Source organism: Chiloscyllium punctatum, chromosome 3, assembly GCF_047496795.1.
Source record: "Chiloscyllium punctatum isolate Juve2018m chromosome 3, sChiPun1.3, whole genome shotgun sequence".
Classification (NCBI taxonomy): Eukaryota; Metazoa; Chordata; class Chondrichthyes; order Orectolobiformes; family Hemiscylliidae; genus Chiloscyllium; species Chiloscyllium punctatum.
This window is the reverse complement of record NC_092741.1, coordinates 120,637,842-120,658,502: the sequence shown is the minus strand read 5'-3', so window position 1 is coordinate 120,658,502 and position 20,661 is coordinate 120,637,842. Positions and strand designations below refer to the sequence as shown.

The 20,661-nt window shown below is 40.6% G+C and overlaps 1 protein-coding gene across 3 annotated transcripts in view; it reads right to left on the bottom strand.

Moving 5' to 3' along the window:
* disc1 (DISC1 scaffold protein) overlaps window positions 1-20,661 on the bottom strand; it is a 131,903-nt gene that overhangs the window by 73,655 nt on the left and 37,587 nt on the right. For all 3 annotated transcript variants that reach the window (XM_072559664.1, XM_072559655.1, XM_072559646.1), the window contains exons 6-7: window positions 6,704-6,936; window positions 1,021-1,075 (exon numbers count right to left, since the gene is read on the bottom strand). In XM_072559664.1, coding sequence (XP_072415765.1) covers window positions 1,021-1,075; window positions 6,704-6,936 — 288 coding nt within the window. The remainder of the gene's footprint in view (window positions 1-1,020; window positions 1,076-6,703; window positions 6,937-20,661) is intronic.

Here is a 20,661-nt window from a genome sequence, read left to right as displayed (position 1 = left end):
CCAGTCTGGTTCAATAATTTAAAACATACACTGCTGTGGTTTAGGAGAAAGGTATCCTTTCAAAATCAAACAAACTTGTTGTGACCAACTAAGGGGATGGGTGAATAAAGAAGGGGAGCCTCTTGATTTGAAAGTGTGACACTTCGGTAGCCTATCTGGAACCATAATAAACTGGGGATCTTCAGACAGTTTGTAATTATTTATTGTTCGAAAAACCCATCTGGTTCACTAATGTCCTTTATAGTAGGGTCAGATATTCTTATCTGGTCTGGACTACATGTGACTCTTGACCTACAGCAATGCTTGCTGAAATGCAATAGCAATCCACTCAGTTCAAGAACAATTGGAGCAATAAATGCTATCCTTGCCTTGGATGATTAAATCACATAAAAGAAAAAGAAAAAAATATATCTTCAGTTGGTTCTACTATAATGCAATAGCTCCATTCTCATGCAATCGTGTGTTATAAGAAAATAGCGTAATAGCAGCACCATTTAAAGTAATGAGGCCAGAATCACGTTATAACCAATAGAAGGTTTAAAACTTCACCTTTCAGAAACAGCATCCCCAATTCGTCAATCTCATTATAGCGAATTTGCATTAACAAAGCGCGCATTATAGCAGAATGAACTTGTACTGTTCTTTTTAACATCTCCAACATATCAACGTCTTTTTAGAAATGCCCAGAGCCACACACACTATTTCAAACTGAGTCCCACTAGGAAGATTACTTCAATCCACAAATTTATTTGCAGGTTTGTATGCCTGGATTAATAAGGCACAACAGGTGCAACTATCATCTTTCTCTGTTCTATTTATCCACATATGTAAAAAGTGGTTTCCATTTTTTATTTAAAAATCGAATGACATTCTTAAGGATACAATGAAAAATACTATGAAATAATAGGGCTAAAGAACATGCAAGTAAATAGGACAGTTATTATGTGAGAGGAATCTTAATCAGTCAGGGTCAAACACTAAAATTATGGATGGTGAGGATTTTCTTAATATTGCGCTTACCTTTGTAGCAGCTGTCTTAATAGCCATAATTAGCGACTGTTCTTTCAGATGCAGCCTAAAAAACAGGTTTATGCAATTACTATTTATAGGATGTCAATCATCCATGAAAACTTCTAACATGCTCCTTGATTCCAATACTTTCAAAACACAAGAAGCCAAAGTATTTAACACTAGGAAAAATATATTTATGACTAAAAGTATTTTGGTGAAAAGAGTAAAATGAGAAGGAAAAGATTTTTGGGACAATAATGTGCATAGGTTTTAAAATCAAAAACTTTTTGTAAGCAGTGTAATAAAGTCATTCATCTGTATCAGTAGAACAATTGGCAGTACTATGTCTTAAGTCAACTCTCACCAAAAATAATAGTTAATTTCAATTTACAAATTATTCTTAGAATATGTCAAAAAAAAACCTTGTTTTGCATGTATGCAAAAATCAGATTTTTTTTTTGTTTTATTCATTTCTGGAACTTGGGTGTCACTGGCTGGCCAGCATTGATAGCTCATCCCTATTTGCCCTTGAGAAGGTGGTGGTGAGCTGCTTTCTTGAAGCTGCAGTCCACTTGCCATGGGTTGACCCATAATGCCAGGAGGGAGGGAATTCCAGATTTTGACCCAATGACTGTGAAGGAACCAGTGGTATATTTCCAAGTCAGGGTGGTGAGTGACTTGGAGGGGAACTTGCAAGTGGTGGCGTTCCTACGTACCTGCTGTCCTTGTCGTCTAGATCAAATTGGTCATGGGTTTGGAAGGTGCTGTCTAAGCATGTTTGATGTATTTCTGCAGTGCATCTTGTAGACAGTACACAATTCTGCAACTGAACACCGGTGGTGGAGGGATTGAATGTTTTTGATGTGATGCCAATCAAGCATGTTGCTTTGTCCTGGATGGTGTCAAGCTTAGAGTGTTGTTGGATCTGCACCCATTCGGGCAAGTGGGGAGCATTCCATCACACTCCTGACTTGTGCCTTGTAGATGGCAGACAGACTTCAGGGTGTCAGGAGGTGAGTTACTCATAGAACATTACAGCTCAGTACAGGCCCTTGATGTTGCACTGAACTGTGCAACTAATCTGAAGCCTATCTTTCCTATACAATCCATTTTCATACACATGTTTATCCAATGACCATTTAAATACCCTTAAAGTTGGTGAGTCTATTATTGCAGGCTGTGTATTCCACACCCCTCATACTCTCTCAACAAAAAAAAATTACTTCTGATATCTGTCCTATATCTGTCATCCCTCAATTTAAAGCTATGTCCCTTGTGCTAGGCATCACCATCAGAGGAAAAAGGCTCTCACTGTTCATCCTATCTAACTCTCCGATTATCTTTTATGTCTCAATTAAGTCATATCTCAACCTTCTCCAATGAAAACTACCTCAAGTTCCTCAGTCATTCCTCATAACATCGTCCCTCCATACCAGGCAACATCCTAGTGAATCTCCTCTGCACCCTTTCCAAATCTTCAACATCCTTCCTATTATGTGGTGACCAGAACTGTACACAATACTCCAAGTGCAGCCACACCAGAATTTTGTACAGCTGCAGCATGACCTCGTGACTCTTATTCATAACCCAGTCCTCTTTATTTGTGCTGCTCCTTCCAAAGTGAATCACCTCACATTTTCCCAAATTAAACTCCATTTGCCACCTCACAGCCCAGCTCTGCAGCTTATCTATGGCCCCCTGTAACCTGCAATATCCTTCAACACCATCCACAACTCCAGTGACCATAGTGTCATCCACAAATTTACTAACCCATTCTTTGATGCCCTTATCCAGGTAATTTATATAAAAAAAGACAAACAATAGTGGCCCCAAAGTAGATAATTGTGGTACACCACTAGTAACTGAACTCCAGGTTGAACATTTCGCATCAACCACCACCCTCTGTCTTCTTTCAGCTAGCCAATTTCTGACCCAAACTGCTAAATCACCCTCAATTCCATGCCTCCATATTTTGTGCAATAGCTACCGTAAGGAACCTTACCAAATGCCTTATTGAAATCCATATACACCACATCAACCTCTTTACCCTAATCCACCGGTTTAGTCACCTTCTCAAAAGAACTCAATAAGGCATGACCTACCCTTCCCAAAACCGTGTTGACTATTGCTAATCAACTTATTCCTCTCTAGAGGATTTATAATCATGTCTCTTATAATCCTTTTCCAACATTTTACCCACAACTGAAGTAATATTCATTGTTCTATAATTACCAGGGTTGTCTCTACTCCCCTTCTTGAACAAGGGGACAACATTTGCTATCCTCCAGTCTTCAGACACTATTCCTGTTGACAATGACGACAAAGATCAAAGCCAAAGGTTTCGCAATCTCCTCTGTGGCTTCCTAGAGAATCCTAGGATAAATCCCATCCGGCCCAGGGGATTAATCTATTTTCACACTTTCCAGAATTGCTAACACCTCCTCCTTGTGAACCTCAATCCAGTCTAGTCTAGTAGCCGGTATCTCGATATTTTCCTTGACAATACTGTCTTTTACCAATGTGAATACTAATGAAAAATATTCATTTAGCACTTTCCCCATCTCCTCTGACTCCATGCACAACTTCTCACTACTATCCTTGATTGGCTCTAATCTTTCTAGAGCCATTCTTTCATTCCTGATATTGCACAAAATATACCTATTGAAAGTTTTAGAGTTTTCCTTGATCCTATCTGCCAATGAGTTCTCATCTCCTCCTAGCTCTTCTTAGCTCTCTCTTTAGGTCTTTCCTGGCTAACTTGTAACTCTCAAGCATCCTAATTGAGCCTTCATGTTTAATAAGCCGCCTTCTTTCCCTTGACAAGACATTCAACTTTAGTAAACCACAGCTCCCTCGCTTGACCACTTCCTCCCTGCCTGACAGGTACATACTTATCAAGGAAATGCAGTAGCTGTTTCTTGAATAAGCTCCTCATTTCCTCAGCTCCTCTTTCTCTGCAGTTTCCTTCCCCTATCGTAAGCATCCTAAATCTTGCCTAATCACATTGTAATTGCCTTTCCCCAGCAGTAATTCTTGGCCTGCTGTACATACCTATCCCTTTCCATCATTAAAGAAAACATAACCAAATTGTGGTCATGATCAAAGTGCTCACCTACTTCCAAATGTAACACCTGGCCACTTGCCGCTGTATCCCTAGTCTCTGACCTGCTCTTGTAGTTACTGTGTTTATGTGGTGAGTCCAGTTGAGTTTCTGGTCAATAGTAATCCCAAGGATGTTGATAGTGGCAGATTCAGTGATGGTAATACCATTGAATGTTAAGGGCGGTGGTTAGTGTGTCTCTTACTGTTGATGGTCATTGTCTGGCATTTCTGCGGAGCGAATGTTACTTGCCACTTGTAGGCCCAAGCCTGGATATTGTCGAGATCTTGTTACATCTGAGCACAGACTGCTTCAGTATCGGAGTGGTGGTGAATGGTGCTGAACAATGTGCAATCAGTGAACATAACCTCTTCTGACCTTATGACAGAGGGAAGGTCATTAATGAAGCAGCTGACGATAGTTGGGCCTAGGATACTATCCTGAGGGACTCCTGCAGAGATGCCCTGGAGCGGAGATGACTGACCCTTCACAACTATCTTCCTTTGTGCCACATATGATTAAATCAGCAGAGTGTTTGCGCCCTGATACCCATTAATTCCAGTTTTGCCAGGGCTCTTTGATGCCTTAGTCAAATGCAGCCTTGATGTCAAGGACTCTCACTCTCCCCTCACCTCTGGAATTCAGCTCTTTTGTCCATGTTTGAAGCAAGGCTATGAGATCAGGACCTGAGTGACCCTTGCGAAACCCAAATGGGCATCACTGAACAGGTTAGCAACATCTGACTCTTCATGATATACAAACACTAAAAACGTTAGCCACATCCTATCGTATACTAAACATTAGTTAGAATTGCATAATTCTCCATTGATAACAGTTACACAAGCTTAAAACCTAACTTCAAAAGATTGACTCCGACAGAAACAAATCACAACCTGTATGAATCTTGGTAACAAAACTGTGTTTCAAAATCAAACATTATGCATCTTTCTCATTATTTTTGCATGGGGGGTTCAAGATGGCAGCAACCAAATCTACTTTTGTTGAGCTCTGTGCCAGAACCCAGACAAAGTGGGGCACTCACCCTCCCTTCACTGTTTAATTTGTTAAGAACAGTTTTTTCATAACTGTTAGGCCTATTTGCAACAGTTCTGAACAGTTTGGTACAGTTTCAAAATGAGAAAGGGGAAAGGACCACGGAGTTTGCAACACCGCTTCCCCCCCCACCGACCCCAGCAACGGACATACCCGCGGCGTCGGCCTCCACGGCCGCCCAAGGACTCACCTGCACAGCAGAATTTGATCTTGGAGTTTATAAAACTCAGAGAGAGGATCAGTGTGTCAATGGAGGAGACCCAGGCCAGGTGGGCATTGATGTTGGTCATGCTGCAGAGGCATGATTTGGAGATTCAGAGTCTTGGGCAGCGTGTTTGGGGGGAGTGGGGGGGGCTGAGGCGGAGCAACGAACCATGGCTTCCGAGACCGCAGCTGAATCCTCATCGGGCCAGGATCAGGCCCTGGAATGTCGACTGCGGGCTTTGGAGGAGCGGGTCAACAACCTCGAAATAGAGGTTGTCAGAAGAATATCCAGTTGCTGGGGCTTCCCAAATGGGAGGAAGGCGGCCACCTCGTCAACTATCTGGAGCAATGGCTCCCACAGTTTCTAAGGCTGGAGGTTGAGATAGGCTGGGTGCAGGTCGAGTGGGCCCACCGTGGAGTAGTGCGCAGGCCCGGATTGGACAAATGCCCGCACCCCAGCCCCAGTGCTACTCCAGCATTATTGAAACAAATTATCAAGCAAATCATAAGCTTAAATGGTTGAAACAGAAATCTGATTGAACTCTTTAATTATCCCAAATAATCCCAAACCATTTGCTTTTAAATCTTTAGTTTTACAGCTAGACAATGTCCATGCCAAACGAAAGTAATGGCAAGAGGTGAATGATGTGAGGAAAACAACAAACAATTTGGTTTGGAAATTACAAGCATCAGTGAAATAGTTGTTTGCCATATGATGATGGGAAAGACAGAATATTCTAACCCAGGAATTCATCTTGCAACGTGACTAAGTGTATTACATGACCAGACAAGATGAACTTCAAGTTATGTATGAAAGTCTAGTCTATAACTAGATATGGTATTTCATAGATTTACTTATTCAAAACTAGGTATATTTCCACTGACACAAGAAAAAAAGTAATTGGAGGTCAACCCATCCTTCAAATACCAGTATTAAAATGCTCAATTGGCTTCATCTCAACAGCAACTTTTAAACAAATTTCAAAATGCCCTTTTACATGAATAACAGACTATTTTACATTGAATACTAAGTTTTGGCCCTTTATACCTGCTTCATGAATCAGGTGGATGTTGTAGATTTAAGAGTTCTATTCAATGTAAAAAAAGGAAATTCTCCAGCTTCCTCAGCAACAATTCTCCACCAACCAATAGCACTAAAGGTAGATTAATCAGCTATTCATCTCAGAGCTATTTGTAAATCTTTGCAAATGCTATGGGATATTTGAAAAGTCATTGTATTACGTACAAGCTTTTCTTTAAACCATGTATCGGGTGTACCATGTATCGTATTGCAAGGCCACTTGACTATCAAGTAACACTTAAATACTCTTTTACCTCTTCACATCTTCAGGAAGCTTTGAATTGAACAGGATTTTATTTCTTAACGGCAGGACTTCTTTCAGTGTCTTATTCAGATCTTGTAACTCATTCGCTGAGAGAGTCAATAAAGAAGGAAGTTCATAATCATATGACTGTACAAGTCTGGTTTCTTCTTCTATTTCTAAACGCAGCTGATGGTCTTTAGCTTCCAATACTGCCAGTCGTTCTTTAAGATCAGTGATTTCTTCCTATTGTAATAAAATGCATTACTGAGCTAGGTACAAGTAACTCAAATATAAACTTTATTACAAAGCTATATTCTGCATGTGTATGGCAGAAATTTAATCACTGTACTAGGCTCCCTGAAAATTAAAACATACTTTTTTCACAATAAATTCATCCTAAATTCATTTTATGAGATGGGTATGACAAGACTTTAAGGCAAGAAAGAGATATTATGAAAGAAAGCAAAGCATTTGATTGCTGACATAACAGCTTTATAAATAGAGCAACACTTTCATTGATCTAAGCAGAACTATGTTTAAAAAGTTTAAAAGACTTAACAAGAAATTATTCAGGATATATATTAACTGTGACAGAAAGCCATATTTTCTATCATTGCAAACAATATGGCATAAATGTACATTCTGAAGGAATTACAGTCCAGTTGCATTGCAAAGTTTTGTCCATGTCAATCTCCATTGTGTCAATCACAAGTGAGGCCATTTAGAATCATAGTTAAAGTGCGCGGAAATAGATGCTTCGGTCCAACCTGTCCATGCGAACCATATTCCAAAACTAAACTACTCCCACCTGCCTGTGCTTGGCCCATAATCCCTCCAAACATTTCTTATTTGTGTACTTATTTAAATGCCTTTTAGACATTGTAACTATACCAGCATCGAACACTTCCTCTGAACGTTCATTCCACATATATACCACTGTGTGAAAAAAAAATTCCCCTCATGTCTTTTCAAATCTTTCTCCCCTCACCATAAAAAATGTCTCCCATTGTCAAAATTCCCACCTTAAGGAAAAGACACTTGTCATTTACTTTATTTATACTCATGATTTTATAAACCTCTAGAAGATCATCCCTCAGCCTTCTATGCTCCATGAAAAAGTCCCAGCCTATCCAGCTTCTCCTTACAACTAAAATCCTTCATTTCCAGCAACATCCTGATAAACCTCTTCTGAACCTCTCGAGCTTAATATCCTTGCTACAATGTGGTGACCAGAACTGGATGTAGCACTCCAGAAAAGGCCTCACCAACATCATGTACCACTTCAACATAACAGCATCATAACATCCATCTACTCAAAGGTCTAAAGAGAATGAAGGCAAGTGTGCTAAACATCTTCTTAACCACACTATCTATATGCGATGCAAATTTTGAAGAATTAAGTATCTGAACACCCAGGTCTCTGTTTCACAACATTACCCAAGACCCTATTTTAATTGTGTAAGTCCTACCCTTGTTTGTTTTACGAAAATGTAATATCTTGCATTTATTCAAATTAAACTCCATCTGAAATAGCTTTAGCTTTATTGTCACATGTATTCAAATGAATACAGTAAAAAGTTTACAGTTACCACATTACAGCGACATCTTAGGTACAAAAGTACCTAGATACACACATTCAGGATCAAAGTTTTAGGAAACAAAAAAAAGCAAAGAAATAAATAATCCAGCATTATAGGTCATAGGAGAAAAATTAGAAAAATAAAAGTTAAAGACTCAGAATATCAGTCTTTCCAACCCTGTCCATTGGGGCACCTAGCCTCAAGGGAGTTGTCCACTGCCTCGTTCCTATCTGCGCTAGACCCACTTTAGCTATGTTCTCTTCGCCACAGAGCCCACTTCACTAACGCCACTGAACCCACACACTCCGCAACCAAAAGTCTCTGGTTCTGCTGCCAGGCCAGGCCACGGGTCCCACTTAGGTTACAAATGTTGCCTTGCTGGTGCTGCCATTTTGAAGATTGCCACCATCCTGAACAACTGGATGAGCTTTGCTGTTGCTGACCCTGAAAGCCAGGAGAACACACTTGTTGCCGCTGCCGCAGACCCGGAATGGCAAGAGAACACCCTCACTACCACTGCCTCCAATTGCCAGAAGAAGCCACATCTGCCACTCTGCATGCTGCCCTTTTGTGCTGCCACACCAGTGCTACTGACCAACCCGCCACAGAAGAGGTTAAAAAAAAGCCAAAAGAAAAGGAAAATAAAGCGAAAGAAAACAGCAGAAGCAAAAGTAAAACAAAGGAGGAAAGCAGATGGGAGCGATGGGCTCTGGGCAAGAGCCTGCATGCAGCCCTGTTACTCCGCCGCTATCTTGTGCCTGAAACCTGTCACTCTTTCGCACATTGACTCAACTGATCAATGTCTCTTTTAATCTTAGACAACCTTCTTTGCCATCCACTACCACTAATTTTGGTGTCTTTTGCCAACTTGCTAACCATGCCTTGATTGTGTTTTTGTACTCCTTGGCTATAATAGCCCCATTTTCTCCCAACCCCTTTTCTTTTTTGTCACTCTGGGTAAAACCTCTTTCCAAGAGTTTTGCATCTGCCAAAACATTCTAGTGTACATTCATCTCAACCAAATTCCCTTGTCCCCATTGAAACTGTTATTCTCAAGTTATCTTGATTATCTTCCAAAGGGGGCCAGACTAGAATATTTACAGCAACAACTATTTCAGTCTTTTACGACCACAACTGGATGAACCACATTAAGCAGTATCAGATCCTGCCCTACCTTAATCACACCAGGCACAATTCCAGAAATATCTTTAGAAGCAGAGATAACCATCTTCTCTGGACTAAAAATCATCTTTTCAATCAATCTTCTCTTGATCCTCCTAACTCAGTTCCAACAGTAAGTACAAGGAGCTCATAGGCTTCTTCATCACTATATTTGAGCTTCGATTACTCTACCACTTGCCCCAACCACCTTCAGCTGCTTCAAAATCAGCTACCATCTCTACTCCTCTTAAAAATGTATTTGCTTAACACCCTTCTCTCCTTGCAAACAACTGTTCCCATTGCCAATCCCCCTTGCCCTTCAAACTCCTTGAATACGTGATTGCTCCAAAATCGAGTCAATCTGAGAACACCATGCTTCAAAACTTCTAGTTGAAAAGTGTGGTGCTGGAAAAGCACAGAAGGCCAGGCGGCATCCGAGGAGCAGGAGACTTGACGTTTTGGGCATAAGCCCTTCTTCAGGAATGAGGCTGATGTGCCAAGCGGGCTGAGATAAAAGAGGGTGGGGGGGGGGCTGGGAATACGATAGGTGGAAGGAGGTGAGGGTGAGGGTGATAGGCCGGAGAGGAGTTGGGGGCGGAGAGGTCGGGAAGACGATTGCAGGTCAAGAGGGTGGTGCTGAATCCGGGGGTTGGCGGGGGAAGGGAAATGAGGCCTATTGAATGGAGCTTCATTTACAGCCTTGTATATTCACTACTACCACCACTGGTGCACAGTGGCAGCAATGTCTATCATCAACAAATAATTTTACAGAATTATTGAAACTGCACTCTTCAAGGCAAAGTGAGGAGTATCACATTCCTAACATCTGCCTTTGTAGATAGTGGACAGGTTTTGGGGACTCAGGAGATGAATTACTTTCTGCAGGATTCCTAACCTCTGAACTGCTCTTGTAACTAGTCCATTCAGTTCCTAGTCAACAGTAACACCAGGATATTGGAGATCATCATTGCCTTCCATTTGTACCACACAAATGTTACTCACCAAGCTTGAATACTGTCCAGGTCTTGCTGCATGTGAACACTGGCTGCTCAGTATCTAAGGAGTAATTTAATGGTGCTGAACATTGTGCAATCTTTAGCAAACATCCCACTTCTCACTTCATGATGGAGGGAGGTGATTGATGAAGCAGCTGATGATGTTTAAGCCTAGGTCACTATCCTGAGGAACTCCTGCAGTAATGTCCCATGACTGACAATGATTGATCTCCATTAACCATAAGCATGTTGCTTTGTGCTAAGTGAGAGCCCAACATTTCCCACCCGTGTTCAGCTCTTTTGTCTATGATTGAATCAAGGCTGTAATGAAGTCAGGAACTTAATGGCCCTGGCAACAGCAGTGATCAAATTACTGCCACGTATGTCTCACAACATTAGCACTGCCAATGGCCCCTTCAATCAGTGGACTGATGGTGCAGTAATTGTCAGTGCTGGAACTGTACTGCTTTTTGAAAACAGGTCATACCTAGGCAATTTTCATATCTCCTGGTGTATGTCAGTTTTGTAGCTGTACTGAAACAGCTTGGCTGGGGCCACAAATAAAGCTGGAACAATAAATTATATTGATGGAATATTGTCAGGATGCATAGCCTTTGCAGTAGCCAGTATATTCAGCCATTTCTTGATATCACAAGGAGGCATCAACCTTGCTAATACCTGGGGTCTATGATGCTGGAGACATCAGAAGAAAGTGGATCATCCACTCACATTTCTTGCTGAAGATGGTCTTTTGCACTGATCTACCAGGCACCTACACGGACGATGGGGTATTTTTGTGTCATCTCTTCCTGATTCATTGATTAACTATCGACCATCATTCATGACTAAATGTGGCAGAGCTGCAGACTTTACATCCGATTGGTTGATCATGGAATTGCAGAGTCATGCTACTGCTTACCACTTTCACAGTTTAGCTTCTAGGCAAGAGCTGAAAATGTGTTGCTGGAAAAGCGCAGCAGGTCAGGCAGTATCCAAGGAGCAGGAGAATCAGCGTTTCGGGCATGAGCCCTTCTTCAGGAATCTTCCAGGCAATCCTGCATCTTGGTTCACCATGTTGACATCTGACTTTTAAGTATGCTTGGTGTCGATCTTGTACTCATCATTGAACGAGGATTGTTTCCTTGGCTTGCTGGTAATGGTGAAGTAGGTAATTTGCTGGACTGTGTATAATATAGGTTGCATGTAGTTGAGAAGGTCCTGCTTGAGGCGTGGTAACTTTCATCTGAAACACACCAACAGTTGCCTCTAACGAGAGGGCCACCCTTTGGTCCTCTGCTACTAAGGCAACTTCATGTGGTTGAGATCCCAAAACTGATCCCTGTGATACCCTAATAGTTTTAAATTGTCAATCTGAAATGGCCCTGTTTTTTTACTAACTCCTGCCTTTCCTAATAATTGATCAATCCTGCATCAATGCTAAATTATCATTCCCAACCTCATGAATTCTTAACTTCTGCAGTAATCTTCTATGTGGCACCTTATCAAATGCATTTTGGAAATCAAAATAGAAGACCATAAGACATAGGAGTGGAAGTAAGGCCATTCGGTCCATCGAGTCCACTCCGCCATTTAATCATGGCTGATGGGCATTTCAACTCCACTTACCCGCATTCTCCCCATAGCCCTTAATTCCTTGTGACATCAAAAATTTATTAATCTCTGCCTTGAAGACATTTAGCGTCCCGGCCTCCACTGCATTGCGCGGCAATGAATTCCACAGACCCACCACTCTCTGGCAGAAGAAATGTCTCCGCATTTCTGTTCGGAATTTATCCCTTCTAATTCTAAGGCTGTGCCCACGGGACCTAGTCTCCTCGCCTAATGGAAACAATTTCTTAGCGACCACCCTTTCCAAGCCATGTATTATCTTGTAAGTTTCTATTAGATCTCCCCTTAACCTTCTAAACTCCAATGAGTACAATCCCAGTATCGTCAGCCGTTCCTCATATGTTAGACCTACCATTCCAGGGATCATCCGTGTGAATCTCCGCTGGACACGCTACAGTGCCAGTATATCCCTCCTGAGGTGTGGGGCCCAAAACTGAACACAGTACTCCAAATGGGGCCTAACCAGAGCTTTATAAAGTCTCAGTAGCACATCGCTGCTTTTATATTTCAACCCTCTTGAGATAAATGACAACATTGCATTTGCTTTCTTAATCACGGATTCAACCTGCATGTTTACCTTTAGAGAAACCTCAACTAGCACTCCCAGATCCCTATGTACTTTGGCTTTATGAATTTTCTCACCGTTTAGAAAGTAGTCCATGCTTGTATTCTTTTTTCCAAAGTGCAAGACCTCGCATTTGCTCACATTGAATTTCATCAGCCATTTCCTGGACCACTCTCCCAAACCGTCTAGATCCTCCTGTAGCCTCCCCACTTCCTCAGTACTACCTGCCTGTCCACCTATCTTCGTATCATCGGCAAACTTCGCTAGAATGCCCCCAGTCCCTTCAACCAGATCATTAATATATAACGTGAACAGCTGCGGCCCCAACACTGAACCCTGTGGGACACCGCTTGTCACTGGCTGCCATTCTGAAAAAGAACCTCTTATCCCAACTCTCTGCCTTCTGTCAGACAGCCAATCCTCAATCCATGCCAGTAGTTCACCTCAAACACCTTACTCAGCAGCCTCCTGTGTGGCACTTTATCAAAGGCCTTTTGGAAGTCTAGATAGACCACATCCACTGGGTTTCCCTGGTCTAACCTACTTGTCACCTCTTCAAAAAATTCTAACAGGTTTGTCAGGCACAACCTCCCCTTACTAAATCCACGTTGACTTGTACTAATCCGACCCTGCTCTTCCAAGAATTTAGAAACCTCATCCTTAACGATGGATTCTAGAATTTTACCAACAACTGAGGTTAGGCTAATTGGCCTATAATTTTCCATCTTTTGTCTTGATCCTTTCTTGAACAATGGGGTTACAACAGCAATCTTCCAATCATCCGAGACTTTCCGTGACTCCAGTGACTTTTGAAAAATCTCAACTAACGCCTCCGCTATTTCCTCAGCCACCTCCCTCAGAACTCTAGGATGTAGCCCATCGGGGACAGGAGATTTATCAATTTTAAGACCTTTTAGCTTTCCTAGCACTCTCTCTTTCGTAATGGCAACCATACTTAACTCAGCCTCCTGACTCCCTTTAACTGTTGGGATATTACTCATGTCTTCCACTGTGAAGACTGATGCAAAGTACTTATTAAGTTCTCCAGCTATTTCCTTATCTCCCATCACTAGCCTTCCAGCATCAGTTTGAAGTGGCCCAATGTCTACTTTTGCCTGTCGTTTGTTTCTTGTGTATTGAAAGAAACATTTACTATAATTTCTAATATTACTGGCTAGCCTACCTTCATATTTGATCCTCTCCTTCCTTATCTCTCTTTGTTATCCTCTGTTTGTTTTCGTAGCCTTACCAATCTTCTGATTTCCCAGTGCTCTTGGCCACTTTATAGGACCTCTCTTTTTCCTTGATAAATTTCCTGACTTTCTTTGTCAGCCATGGCTGTCTAATCCGTCCCCGAATAATCTGTCTTTTCTTGAGGATGAACCTCTGTACTGTGTCCTCAATTATACCCACAAACTCCTTCCATTTTTGCTCTACTGTCCTCCCTGCTAGGCTCTGCTTCCAGTCGATTTTCGACACTTCCTCTCTCATGCCCTCATAATTACCTTTATTTAACTGTAACACCATTACATCCGATTTTGCCTTCGCTCTTTCAAACTACAGACTGAACTCTACCATATTATGACCGCTACTTCCTAACTATTCCCTTACTTTAAGATCTTTTATAAAGTCTGGTTCATTCCATAGCACTAGGTCCAAAATAGCATGCTCCCTTGTGGGCTCCATGACAAGCTGTTCCAAAAAGCCATCCTGCAAGCATTCCAAGAATTCCCTTTCTTTGGTCCACTGGCAACATTATTAACCCAGTCCACCTGCATATTGAAGTCCCCCATGATCACCATGACCTTGCCTTTCGGACATGTCTTTTCTATTTCCCGGTACATGTCGCTCCTCTGGTCCTGACCACTGTTGGAGGACTGTACATAGCTCCCATTATGGTTTTTTTGCCTTTGTGGTTCCTCATTTTCACCCACACAGACTCCACATCATCCGACCTTATGTCATTCAGTGCCATGGTTCATTTATTGGTTTCGCTCATTTATCCTGTTTGTTACATCCTCAAAGAGGTTTAATAAATACATCAATTATGATATCACATCAATAAAACCATGCTGGATCTTCCAATTGTATTATGATTTTCTTAACTTGCGGATACTATGTAATTAATAATAGATCCCAACAATTTTCTAAGGCAGATTTTGGCTTAACTGGCCACACTTTGCTGCCTTTGTCACAATCGTTTTTCAAAGGAACAAGTGTTACTGTTGCTGTTTCCCAATTGCTTCAGAACTTCCTAGAATTAAGATATCTTTGTATACAACAACTGAAGCAACTACAAATCTGTGTAGCCACTTCTTTTAAACCCCTAGAATGCAAGCTATTGGATCAATGAGACTGCAATTCCATTCATGTTCATAGCAAATTTTGTCGTGATTGTCATTTTTTTTTTGCTCATTCACCCCTTTTGGTCATAGATTTTTCGTTAATATTAAGAGGCTTTCCATGAGTTTGATACAAAACGGTTATTTAAAGTCCAATTTTGCTATTCCAACATTAATTCCCTAGTCTCACCCTGTAAGGAATTAATTTGTACTTTTAGCTAATCTGTTGCTATCTGTTTATATATTTCTTATTAGTTTACTTAAAAAAAACCCTCCTCATCTTGATCCCAAGTGCAATGTCCTTATTGTTAAATTGTGTACCCTGGTTATAGACTCCCCATCCAGTCAAAATATTAAATGTTGTATGACAGAATTCCTTCTCTGCAACAAATACTTAGGCCATTTGTACATCTCATTGCATTTTTCTGACTTACTGCGGTGTTGGTTTAGACCCTTTTAAATTGAAATCATACTCCTAATCCATTGCCCTGTTTATTACTACAGGTTCTTTGATTTTGTATTCCTCCTCCTCTTGCTGCAGTACATTTATACTGGTTTCTTAGGATCTTTTCCAGGAATAGTACTCCATGTATTTGTGTCAGCACATCAGTTGAAGGTTTTAAATATTAGCAATTTGCATTTACCTGCATCAAATCTCTCTATTTCAGTATTTTGAATGTTTTGAGGAGTTCATCCTTCATTCTTCTGAACTAAAGAGAATACAGGCGTAGTTTGCCCAATCCCTACAAATGACAGTATCACCATCCTGGGGATAATGCTGGTGAACCTTCATCACATTCCTGCCATTGCAATAATATCTTTCCTGAAGTAAGGAGGGCAAAAACTATACATCCTATGTTCTAACCAACTTCCAACACAACTGAACCAAGAGTTCACTAGTCAAATCCTCTTACAATAAAAGGTTAACATTCTATTAGCCTTCCTAACAGATTGCTGCACTTGCATGTTAGCCTTCAATGACGTATTGACAAGGACAACCCTTTCCCTTTCAAAAAAAATCTGCACACCTGTTTCTTCTACCAAACTGGTTAACTTTGCATTCTTCCACATTATATTGTCTGTCTGTCATGTTCTTTCCATTCACTAAACCCATCTAGATCCTCCTGAAGTCACTTTACATCTTCCTCACCATACACATTGTCTCTTAGCTTTGTATCATCTGCAAGTTTGGAAACATTACATTTGATCCCAACATCAAAACTATTGATCTATATTGTGAACAGCTGGGGCCTAATTACTGATTCTTGCTGTACCTCATTAGTCACAGCCTGCTAATGTGAGAATGACCTGTTTATTCCTAGTCTGTTTTCGGTCTGTTAGCCAATCCTTAATCCATGCCAGGTCATTACCTCCCGTCCCATGTGGTTTAACCAACCTCCTGTGGGGGAATTTATCAGAAGTCTCAAAATCCCAATACAGTACATACATCAACTCATCTTTACCAATTTTATTAGCAATATGGAACATAGAACGTAGATCATTACAGCGCAGTACAGGCCCTTCAGCCCTCGATGTTGCACCGACCTGTGGAACCAATCTGAAGTCTATCTAACCTACACTATTCCATTCTCAGCCATATGCTCATCCAATGACTATTTAAATGCCCTTAATGTTGGCGAGTCTACTACTGTTTTGGGCAGTGCATTCCACACCTCTACCACACGCTGAGTAAGAAAATTACTTCTAATGTCGGTCCTATATCTCTCACACCTCAATTTAAAGCTATTTCCCCTTGTGCTAGCCATTGCCAGAGGAAAAAAAGTTTGACTGTGAAAGCCATCCAACCCTCTGACTAACCTATATGTCTCAATTAAGTCACCTCTCAACCTCCTTCTCTCTAATGAAAACAGCCTCAACTCCCTCAGCCTTTCCTCGTAACTCCTTCCCTCCATACCAGGCAACATCCTAGTACATCTCCTTTGAACTCTTTCCAAAGCTTCCACATCCTTCCTAGAGCACTGTGACCAGAACTGTACGCAATACTCCAAAAATGGCCGCACCAGAGTTTTGTACAGCTGCAGCACGATCTAGTGGTTCAAATACTCAATCCTTCTACTAATAAAAGATAACACACCATATGCCTTCTTAACAACCCTATCAACCTGGGTGGCAACTTTCAAGGATTTATGTACCTGGACACAGATCTCTCTGCTCATCTATTCTACCAAGAATCTTAGCATTAGCCCAGTATTCTGTATTTTAAAAAAAGGACCTAATGAGCAATTTTTCACGCAGATTATCCTCTAAATCGCACAAGAACTTAACAAACATGTTGATTTTGCCGTATCAGATTGCTATTACCCCACCTAAGTCCTTTTTAACAGATTCTACCATTTTCCAACTACTGAGGTAACACTAACTTGTGGGCGGCACGGTGACACAGTAGTTAGCACTGCTGCCTCACAGCGTCAGAGACCCGGGTTCAATTCCTGACTCAGGCGACTGACTGTGTAGAGTTTGCACATTCTCCCCGTGTCTGCGTGGGTTTCCTCTGGTTTCCTCCCACAGTCCAAAGATGTGCAGGTCAGGTGAATTGGCCATGCTAAATTGCCCGTAGTGTTAGGTAAAAAGGGGTAAACGTAGGGGAATGGGTGGGTTGCGCTTCGGCGGGTCGGTGTGGACTTGTTGGGCCGAAGGGCCTGTTTCCACACTGTAAGTAATCTAATCTAATCTAACAGGTCTGTAGTTTCCGGTTTCCTCTCTTGCTCCCTTCTCAAATAGTGGGTGATATGTGCTAACTTCCAAACTGCAGGAATCGTTCCAAAATCTTTCAAATTTTGGATGATGATCGAGAATGCATCAAACAATCCTTCAACATTCTGTCATGTAGAATATGAGGTGCAGGGGAACTATCAATTTCAACCCTATTAATTTCCATTGTACCACCTTCTTACGAATAGTAATTTTACTGGACTCCTGGTTCTCCACAGTTACCTCTTTAATTCTAGGAGATATTTTATACCTTCTCAGTGGAAACACACAAAGTAATAATTTAGCTTTGCTGCCATTTCGTTATTCCCAATTATAAATTCTCTTGACTCTCTGTACCAGACCCACATTTGTCCTGGTGAATCATTTCCTTTTTACATACCAATAGGAGTTTTTACAGCCCATTTTTGTATTTTTTGCTAAGTTGTATTCATACTCTACTTTCCCTTTTCATTTGCTGTATTCTGAAAACCTCCCAATCCTCATATATGCTTTTATAAGCAAGCCAGTTGACAGTTTTAAAAAATAATCAAAGAATATATACTTTAATGTGAGCCATGTAGTAATTTTTAAAAGATTTTGCATTGCTAATGTAGAGTCATGCCTTTTAATAGATTTTCCCAGTTGATCTTAAATAATTTATGATTCATGTCTTCATAATTCCTTTCTTCAAATTTAAATATCTTACTTCAGATTGAACAACTTCACTTTCAAACAGAATGTAAAATTCCAACATCTTGTAGCCGCTTATCCCTAAAGGTCCTTTTACAAAAACATTATTAATTGGCCCTTTTACATTACTAGATGTAAAACAGCCTGTACTCTAGTCAGCTCCTCAACATATTTCAGAAGGAAACCATCCCTAACACGTTCTGCAGTTTTAACTGTTTACCCTATCTACATTAAGATTGAATATGATATTACATACTTCTTTCACCTCTTCAGTTATATCACGTCCTAAACTACCACAACTATTGATTGGAGTTATTTAGAGGCCACTTGCTGTTTCTTAGTTCCACACAAACAGATTCCACATATTGTTCTTGAAATTGGTCATTATCCTTAATTAAGGTACCAAGCCCATCCCTTGTTATCAGCATAAATCAACCTCTTTTGCCTGGTCTTTCCTCATCGTTGAATATTGTTGAATATTCATTTCCCAGTCCTGTTCATCACACAGCCATGTTTCTGTAATACCTATTAGATCACACCAATTTCTATCTATTTATGCCTTAGAACATCCAATTTGTCAATGTTGCACACATTAAGATCAAGAGAACGTACCATCACTTTTTTTTAAATACATAACTTAACATTCGAAGCACACCAATGTGTGGCTTTGTTTCTACTGTCATCTAGTTTCCCCAGCAGTTTTCTACTTCCTGTTACCAAATTTATTTCTTTCCAATTTGATTTACCCCTCAATTCCCATTTCCTACAGTTAAAACTTCAATTCTTAAAATTACAAGCTATTTTTGAAAATGCATGAACAGTGAACTAAATATTCATAGCATTTATGAAGCAGTGGCAAACATTTAAGAAAACATTTAGTTGGTGTTGGACTTTTAAACCTATTTTTCCGATTCACTGCCATTGCCAATTCTGCCATTGCCTGTCATGAAGTTTAAGGCCCAAGTTTCTCACTATTAAAGTGAATATGAAATTCTATCATTTTTTGATCACTAGAGAATCCTTTGCTGTGAGATTACTAATTAATCCTTTCTTAGTACACATTACCAGGTCTAAGACAGCCAGTTCTCTAGTTGGCTCCAGAATATGTTTTTTGAGGAAACTGCCCAAAAAAATGCTATGAACTCATTCTTCAAGTTACCTTGGTCATCTTGATTCATTCAATCTATGTGAAGATTGCAGTTAAATAATTATCGCTGTACTTTTGTTTTACAAGACCCCATTATGTACAATGTACTTACAGTATAGTGACTGTTGGAGGCCAATTAACTGCTCCCACTGATGATTTCTTTCCATTGCTTGTGAATATCACCAAAGCTGATTCTACAGCTTAATTTTCTGACCCAGAATAATGTCGAAACATTATACAGATCTCATCCTTTATAACAGAGCTACCCTACCTCCTTTTCCTTGTTTTAAAGTCTCAAATATTGTTGACTATTCTGTTCCTAGTCCTTGTTACATTATAAACATATCTCTGTACTGCTCATTGTATATTGTGCAATCAATGCATCGGTCTTAAAAATGCCATTTTTCCCTACTCTGATCAGCTGCACTCATGAATTTGTACTTCCTGCCATACTCCAGTCACCAATCTGCACGATTGCCTTAGCTTTTCTCAATAACTTTCTGGATCTCCTCGGATGAGTATTCTGCCAACAACCTTTCTATTTAAAGCTGTCTGCAGTTATTTAATTTTTAAGGACACTGGTCTCAAAACAGCCAGGTTAAGGATTTTATTCCCCAATGGTACAGCTCTTTCTTATTCCAGTTCGAGCATCAGTATTCCATGAATTAAAACCCAATCTTCCATACTAGTCTTTGCACCATTCATTCAACTCTATCTATCCTATGCCAATTTGCTTATGAAAACCCAGCTGTGGTTGTACAAAACAAGATTGATGATACAGATTCCTGTTATAGTGTATTTCTTTTCACTCCCTTAATACAAAATTGGCTTGAAGGTAGAAGATAGAGGGTGGCAATGGAGGGTTGCTTTTCAGACTGGAGGCCTGTGACCAGCAGTGTGCCACAAGGATTGGTGCTGGGTCCATTACTTTTTGTGATTTATATAAATGATTTGGATACGAACATAGGAGATATAGCAAGTTTGCAGATGACACAAAAATTGGAGGTGCAGTGGACAGTGAAGAAGGTTACCTCAGAATATAATGGAATCTTGATCAGATGGGTCAATGGGCTCAGGAATGGCAGATGGAATTTAATTTAGACAAATGCGAGATGCAGCATTTGGAAAATCAAATCTTAGCAGGACT